This window comes from Mesitornis unicolor, unplaced genomic scaffold (genome assembly GCF_000695765.1).
Source record: "Mesitornis unicolor isolate BGI_N332 unplaced genomic scaffold, ASM69576v1 scaffold17773, whole genome shotgun sequence".
Lineage (NCBI taxonomy): Eukaryota > Metazoa > Chordata > Aves > Mesitornithiformes > Mesitornithidae > Mesitornis > Mesitornis unicolor.
This window is the reverse complement of record NW_010174160.1, coordinates 17254-25642: the sequence shown is the minus strand read 5'-3', so window position 1 is coordinate 25642 and position 8389 is coordinate 17254. Positions and strand designations below refer to the sequence as shown.

The following is an 8389-nucleotide window of genomic DNA, read 5'->3' as shown; positions in this document are numbered from 1 at the left end:
TATACACGTATTCCTGAAATACATATATAGCCATGCATTCGCTAGAGGAAAGGTTGTTTATCTTCCCTATTTATCTTGGTGTGTCTTTGGATGTGTTGTCTACGTGCATATTCACGAAGAGGGCTTCCAGGCTTTGGGGTTGGGGAGGATGCAGGGCGTGCTCTGCCCTGTCCACAGCCTCAGATGTGGAGTGCAGGTGGGTGGATGTTGCTGAGCTGGAATTTGTTTGGTCTCAAGTGCAGTCTGAAAGGAAACACTGTCACCACATCAGGATCAGTCGCTGCAAGTAACTCACCTTGCTGTTTTCAGAAGATGTGCTTGAAGCAGGATTGTAACAACTGCAGCTGATAGAGAAATGAAACTTGTGGCCCTCAAAACTTATCGTTGAATCTTGAATAGTAGGTGTGAGAAGTAAAGATGATATCCTGTATGTGGAAATCCCAGAATCATTAAGGTTGGAAGAGAGCTCTAAGATCATCAGCCCAACCCCACCATGCCCACTAAACCATGTCCTGAAGTGCCACCTCCAGGTGCTTCTTGAACATCTCCAGGGATGGGGACTCCACCACCTCCCTGGGCAGCCCATTCCAGGGCTTGACCACTCTTTCAGTAAAGACATTTTTCCTAATACCCAACCTAAACCTCCCCTGGTGCAACTTGAGGCCGTTTCCTCTTGTCCTATCAGTTATTACACCCACCTCTCTACCCCCTCCTTTCAGGCAGTTGTAGAGGGTGATAAGGTCTCTCCTCAGTCTCCTTTTCTCCAAACTAAACAACCCCAGCTCCCTCAGCTGCTCCTCATAATTCTTGTGCTTCAGACCCTTCACCAGCTTTGTTGCTCTGGAAATAACAACCAGAAATCTCAAGCTTGGTTACTGCCAGACCTTGCATTGCACCTTGATTCTTACACAGGTTTGGTTTTTTCCAATTTGGTAAGATTAGCCGACTAAAACATAAAATGGGTAGAGATAGCATTAAAACTCTTAGCTGCCAGCTTTGACCTTATTTTTAGGTTAGAGGGAAGCATGATTAGAAGTCTTTGACAAATAAAGATCCAGGTTCAGGGGCTCTTACACTGTTCATCTTTCAGATGTCTCCCCTTTTTTTCTGCAAACCCACCCTGAAATGTTGGCTGCTTTAATGTTGACAGAATGAGAACTCATAAAGCTGAAGAAAGAAAGCTCATCATTGGCTAAGGATAAGGACATAGCTAATTTGAGGGACCTGAAAGAGTTTGAAGTTGAGGGGCATGCCTTGGCTGTGTCCCATCCCTACATCAGGAAAAAAGACCAGAGCAAACCCATCAGTTTCTCCGCCCACCTGCAGAATCTGATTTTCCTTAGGTAGAAGGCATGGGTGCAGGGATGGAAAATTGTCTATTCCAGCCAGTTCCCAATTTTGAGCTTTTAGAAGGAGAAGGGCTGAAGCACAATCGGCCAAGACATCACTAAAGCAGTTTATTAAACTGCATCACTGTGTTGGTGGTTTTTGCTCACTTTTTTCCTGTTTGCGTCTCACCTTATAGTCATATGCAGTTTGCATGTCTCAGTCCACCCTGCAGTGTCTCTATTTGGTTATTTTTTAGCTTGCTGTCCTTGTGGTATTTCCATTCCTTCCAGGTTGGTCTGCATTATGCTCCTGAGCTTTGGTGGATATTTCTGCGCTATATTTTACCCAGTAACACAGGACACCTGAGGATTTGGAGATCCAGTTTGTAGTGGAGCAATGGAGTCAGTCTCCAACTCAAATGACATCCCAGGGAGACAAACCAGCAGTGCCAGCTTCCTTCTCGCTGGTTGATTTCTCATCCTGCCATCATAGTTCTGCTGGTGTAGGTGTTGGGACTGTTTGGCAAACTCGGTCCTAAATTAAAATGAATGATTGTTTTGGTCTTGGTTTTTAATCCAGATCAGTTCAAGTTAGCTGCATCGTTGTGCAGGCTGACACAAGTGATGTTCCCCAGGGCTCAGTACTGGGGCGATTTCTCTTTAGTATCTTTGTCAAGGACATGGAGAAGGGAATCGAGTGCACCCTCAGGACTTTTGGAGATGACGCTAAGTTGGGAGGAAGTGTTGATCTGCCTGAGGGTAGGAAGGCTCTGCAGAGGGACCTGGACAGGCTGAATCCATGGGCTGAGGCCAACTGTATGTGCTTCAACAAAGCCAAGTGCTGGGTCCTGCACTTTGGTCACAACAACTCCATGCAGCGCTACAGGCTTGGGGACGAGTGGCTGGAGAGGAGCCTGGAGGAGAAGGACCTGGGGGTGTTGGTCGACAGTGACTGAACATGAGCCAGCGGTGTGCCCAGGTGGCCAAGAAGGCCAATGGCATCGTGGCTTGTATCAGCAATAGTGTGGCCAGCAGAGCAGGCAAGTGATTGTGCCCCTGTACTCAGCACTGATTGGGCCGCACCTCGAATCCTGTGTTCAGTTCTGGGCCCCTCACTCCAAGAAGGACATTGAGGGGCTGGAGCGTGTCCAGAGAAGGACAAGGAAGCTGAGGAAGGGTCTGGAGCACAAGAATGATGAGGAGCAGCTGAGGGAGCTGTGGTTGTTTAGTTTGGAGAAGAGGAGACTGAGGGGAGACCTTATTGCTCTCTACAACTGCCTGAAAGGAAGGGGTAGAGAGGTGGGGGTTGGTCTCTTCTTCCATGTAACCAGTGACAGAACAAGGGAAAATGGCCTCAAGTTGTGCCAGGGGAAAGTTAGGTTGGATACTAAGAGGAATTTCTTTACTGTGAGGCTTGTCAAGCACTGGAAGGGGCTGCCCAGGGAGGTGGTGGAGTCCGCATCCCTGGAGGTGTTTAAAAGACGAGTCTATGTTGTGCTTAGGGACATGGTCTGGTGGAGGACTTGGGACTGGTTTGATGGTTGGACTCAATGATCTTAAAGTTCTTTTCCAACTGTAACGATTCTATGCTTCTGTGAAGTCTGTCTTCCAACTTTTTTCTTTAAACCTGCCTTATGTTGACCCAGTGTCTGGACAAAGGTAGCAGATGCTGTGGCTGGTCTGGAGCAGAGCTGGTGTACACGGTACTGAATCTGATCAACTTCCAGGTAGCCAGAAGTTGAACACTGCTTTCCACCTGATGAATGGGCCAGGTATGTAAGAGTTACAGGGAATTGGGCAGGACTCAAAAGCATGCCAGGGAAGTATTTTTGGTGGTACAGAAGTCTGCTGTATACAGTAGGTATTAAATATCCAAAGCTAATTTCTACACGTATATAGTAATACGTTTTTTAAGGCAGCGGAACTTTCTGCTGTATAAAAGCAGACTGGAGTGCACTGATTCCTGGCATTAGTTGGGTATGTGTAGAAATGTCTGAAATCATTCCTGGTCTAGTAAAAGAGCTAGGAAATAGGTACCATTTACAGTTTCATTTCTTCTTTTTCTCTGCTGCTTGCCTGTGTGCGTTATACCAGGTGACAAGGCATAGTTGTATTGTTAGTTAATAATATAAACCATATAAATCATGTGGGGTTGTAATACTTGATATATAAATAGCATTTGACATCATTTAAGTGCTTTACAAACATCAGCCCCGTGTCCCTAGGTCGGCAGTGCTACTGAAAGACTTTTTCTAGTGCAAGGCGTTTTCTCCTTCCTACTAAATAGGGAAATTAGGTTTGTGGTCACACTGGGAGGATATTATTCCAACTTCAATTTATTCCTAGCAGCACATTAGCGTTGTTAATTTACAAGCAAGCAATTCATTTTCACTCATTTACAGAAGCACGAGGTATTACTGATACTTACAGGGAGAGCCATGGGTAACCTGTGCCTTTCAGCCTTTTTCTGCTCTGTCTTGATTTTTCAACAGCTTTTTAAATTTATGGTACTGTAAATTCTATTTTTGGACATGCTTTCCTAATTTAGGACAAATATGAATCTGTTTTCAAATTAGCTGTGATGAATATCTGCAGGTTCTTTAGACAAATGAGTGAAAATGAGGTCTTGAAAAAGCTGCTTTTTTCTTTTCTCTTTTCTCTTTTTTCTCTTTTCTCTTTTCTCTTTTCTCTTTTCTCTTTTCTCTCTTTTCTCTTTTCTCTTTCTTCTCTCTTTTTTCTCTTTTCTCTCTTTTCTCTTTTCTCTCTCTTTTCTCTTTTCTCTCTTTTTTCTCTTTTCTCTTTTCTCTTTTTTCCCTTTTCTCTTTTTCCCCTTTTCCCTTTTCCCTTTTCCCCTTTCCCTTTTCCCTTCCTTTTCCTTTTCCTTTTCCTTTTCCTTTTCCTTTTCCTTTTCCTTTTCCTTTTTCCTTTTTCCTTTTTCCTTTGGGTTAAAGGGAGGAAAGGGTGACCTGTCACTTACCTACTATTGATAGGAAATTCCTCTAAGGAATTCCTCTGTTTCAGTCTCCTATCCTTCCCATTCTCCTTCGCTCAGCCGTACCAGGCTGTTTTCTGTTTGGGATGCAAATGTTAGCTCTGGAAACCTAATTAAAGTCAATGTGATTACAGTAAACAGCATTCAACAGCATTGTGTGCCTTCCTTACAGAGAATGACAGCAGACACATGAAAACCCATAGAAATTTATATACCTTGTGTAGACCCAAGGGGAAATCTCGTTCTGGAGTAGCTTTCTGCTGGAGTCAAGCTCTCCAGTGAGTATTTCTGGCTGTATTCATTCGAGGTGATAAGTTTGTCATCAAGGTTGAAATTGTGGTGTTCCTTGCTTGTTTTTTTCAAAGAATGCATCTGTGGAGCTTCCTGAGCTAAAAGGCTGGGTGTAGTCAGGTCTGGAGAGGTTTCAGATGTCTTTGGCTCTGTTTCCAGTTGGAAGATTATCCTGGCATATCTCAGCAGGATGTCTTGGTCGCTATTGTGGTGGTTAAGCAGTTAAATTGATTGTCTGGAAACTCCTGATTCCCCATTCTGGTCACTACCACGGAGAACATTGGGGTGCTGCTGGCAAAGCTCCTCACGTTGAGACCATGAATGACAACGAAGCCATCACCAGTCCTGGAGTGACAGGGGTGGCTTTGTTTGACACCCCGAGCATCTCCAGTCGGCTTGTGGAGGCTGTCCAGGACCCGAGGAGGCTCTACACAGTGTTTACTATTGGATCGGTGCTAAATACATGGACCCGGAGTTGGCTGCGGTGCCAGCGCGACTCTGGGAGATGAATCTTGTGCTGTTTGGAAACAGCAGCCAGATCAAACAAACCCTGTCCTGCTGCAGGGAGCCTACGCTGGTGTTTATGTGCAACGCTTCCCTGCTGCCAGGGCCTGTTGCTGAGTCAACCGCGCTCCTGTGGCGCTGGTTTGTGTCGGTTGAAGGTGTGACTCTCAAATTCAACTGCTCTGGTTTGTTAATTTAGAAAGTAAATAAGCAAAGAGAGGTTTTACTTTTGCAGATCGACCATTTTGAGTGTTTTAATCACCACATTTCCTTCGTTCTGCATTTTTTTTGCTTCTGTTCTTCCTTTCTGGGCACATATGTATATTTTTTAGAATACATTTTCAAACCCTTACACTTGCCCTGCTTTACACCAGTCCTGTGTTCTCCTTGATGTTTACATTGAAGTTGACTTTTTCTTGTAGTGTGTACTGATTGTTGCTAATTATTTTCTTGGGGTGACAGCACCTACCTCTCCAGAAGGGATGTGGTACCTTTCTTAAATAAATCAGAAAATATATTTACTCCTTTTATTACTATTTGCATTTGGTTCTGTGATAGGTTTAGATTTGATTGGTGATATAAAAGGGATAGAGGCTTAAAGATCTCACTGCTTTTGGTAGGAATTAAGACATCTGACTTCTTCAGTTCTGTTGAAATCCCAACCTGAAAATTAGAGAGGTTGATTCTTTCCTGAGCAAGTGCGAATGGTTTCAGCTGCCTTGTGCATCTTGGTGGTTCATGGTCATAGACAATTTTGCCTTAATATTTTTATTTCTGAAGCCATTTCTTCTCACGGCAGGAATAACTGTCTTTTAAGATCACATACCCCAGGTTTTGTTACCAACCAGTGTTGTCAGAGGCAGGCAAAGGGGTGGATTTCCAAAACCCAGCGCTCCATGTTACGTACTTTTATTTATGCAGGGTGTAGAAAGAGATGAAAATGAATGAATGGCTTCTGTTTGCATGCATATAGAAAAGCTGGCAGGGTTCCCTTCAGAGGAGAGCACCCCTGCCAAAATGTTAGGCTTTACTAAGCAGACATTGTCCTTTGGGTGAAGAAGAGGTTAAATGTGTCACTTCTGAGATTATTCACGGGTTTTCAGTGTTTCCTGGGCTACAGGCAACTGTTCTCTGCAGCAGTTGATAAAAAGACCTTTAAATACAAGCAAGAAACAAACTTAACCAAGTTTTTGGATGCTGCGGTCAGTGCATTTAATTCAGATTTAAACCCATTCGCTGAGCCAGTAATAAATCTTTGGAGCTTGCTGGGGAAGGTTGTAAAAAAGTTAAGTGCTGTAAGAGGGGACATGAGACGTAACTGGAGGTGGTGAGTGACAGAAACAGTGCCTGGCTCAGACAGGAGTGAGATAGTATAACCAAAGGCTCATGGGTTGAGATAAAGAGAGGGAGAGATCACTCACCAGCTATTGTCATGGGCAAAACAGGCTTGACTTGGGGAAATCAATTAATAAATGGCAATCAAATTAAGAAATAGCCAATCAAATTAGAGTAGGGTAATGAGGAATAAAAAACCTAACTCTTAAAACTTTGCTTGTCCCCCCCTTCTTGGTTCTTCTTGGGCTCAGCTTCACTCTTGATTTTCTGTACCTCCTCCCTCCCAGAGGCACAGCGGGACAGGGAATGGGGGTTGTGGTCAGTTCATCACACGTTGTCTCTGCTGCTCCTTCCTACTCATAGGGAGGACTCCTCACACGCTTCCCCTGCTCCAGTGTGGGGGTCCCTCCCATGGGAGACAGCTCTCCATGAGCTTCTCCAACGTGAGTCCTTCCCATGGGCTGCAGTTCTTCACAAGCTGCTCCAGTGTGGGTCCATTCCATGGGGTGCAGTCCTGCAGGAACAGACTGCTCCAGCGTGGGTCCCACATGGGATCACAAGTCCTGCCAGCAAACCTGCTCCAGCATGGGCTCCTCTCTCTCCATGGGTCTACAGGTCCTGCCAGGAGCTTTCCCCAGCACAGGATTCCCATGGAATCACAACCTCCTTTGGGCATTCCACGTGCTCCAGCCTCCATGGGCTGCAGGTGGATCTCTACTCCACCATGGACCTCCATGGGCTGCAAGGGGACAGCTGCCTCCTCATGGTCTTCACCATGGGCTGCAGGGGAATCTCCTGGAGCATCTCCTGCCTCTCCTTCACTGACCTTGCTGCCTGCAGAGTTATTTCTCTCACCTATTCTCACTCTTCTCTCCAGTTGTTGATCCACATGTTGGGTTTTTTCCCTACCTTCTTAAATACATTCTCACAGAGGCGCTACCATCACCACCAGTTGGCTTGGCCTTGGCCAGCGTTGGGTCTGTCTTGAAGTGAGCTCTATCAGACACAGGAGAAGCTTCTAGCAGCTTCTCACAGAAGCCACCCCTGTAGCCCCCCACCGCCAAAACCTTGCCATACAAACCCAATACAGGTGGGTGTCCAGCTCCTGGGCATGAAGAAGACAAGACCAAGGGTACTGAGAGGCAGTGTGGGTACTGAGGGGATGATACTGCTGAGAATGCTCCTATGCTGCAGCTGGAGAGGGGATGCTGGGCTTGATGGGACCTTTTCTGACTCAACCTCCATGACCTCACTGAACACAACTTGTGTTTCCTTCTTGTAGACTTGAAACAATTTTTTGTTAACATTTCAGTATGCCCTGTGTTGCTTCTGGAAGATTATTTAAAGGTGGTGGTTTTAGAAGATGTGTGAACTGATCCCACAGCTTCCCCTCACCTCTCCAGAAGCATCGTTCCCCTTCTACCCGTGTCATCTTCCCTCTCTATTCAAATCCAGTGCTTCTCTAATTCTCTTTTTGCAGCTACTTTTCTGCTTGCTGAATTTGCAGAATTGGGATCTTAAACAGTTTGTTTGGGATATAAAAGAATACATTTTGGGAAACAATATCATCCTGTATCAAAAAAAACATTGCCTGCCTCATTGCTGTAGCCCGCCTCTGGCTTCTGTAGGACTTAAATGTTGGCTCTGTGTTGGCTACCTGAAATATTTCAGGTATTTCTTGAAATTGTGTGCAAGAATCAGCAGCTTGTGCATTTATTTGTGTATTTATATGTGTGTGTGTGTATGTATGTGCGTGTATACACACACACGAGCATTTTCAATAGGGAATTTTCAGCCCGTGGCAGGATCAGAAGCCAGAGGACTGTGAATTCCTGGAAGAAGCGTCTGGGAGCAGCGATACCCCGTGCTCCTGCTGGGCATTAAACGCCGTACTGGGTCCAGCTCTGCTCTCCTGCTGCCTTCCTAATCTGGTTAATAA

At 45.3% G+C, this 8389-nt stretch overlaps 1 protein-coding gene across 1 annotated transcript in view; it reads left to right on the top strand.

Moving 5' to 3' along the window:
* Positions 1 to 4928: 4928 nt before the first annotated feature.
* Positions 4929 to 8389, top strand: part of LOC104537938 (focal adhesion kinase 1-like) — a gene marked incomplete at its 3' end in the record, with an annotated part of 10769 nt that continues 7308 nt past the window's right edge. Inside the window, exon 1 of the mRNA XM_010180962.1 lies at positions 4929 to 5063. Coding sequence (XP_010179264.1) covers positions 4929 to 5063 — 135 coding nt within the window. The remainder of the gene's footprint in view (positions 5064 to 8389) is intronic.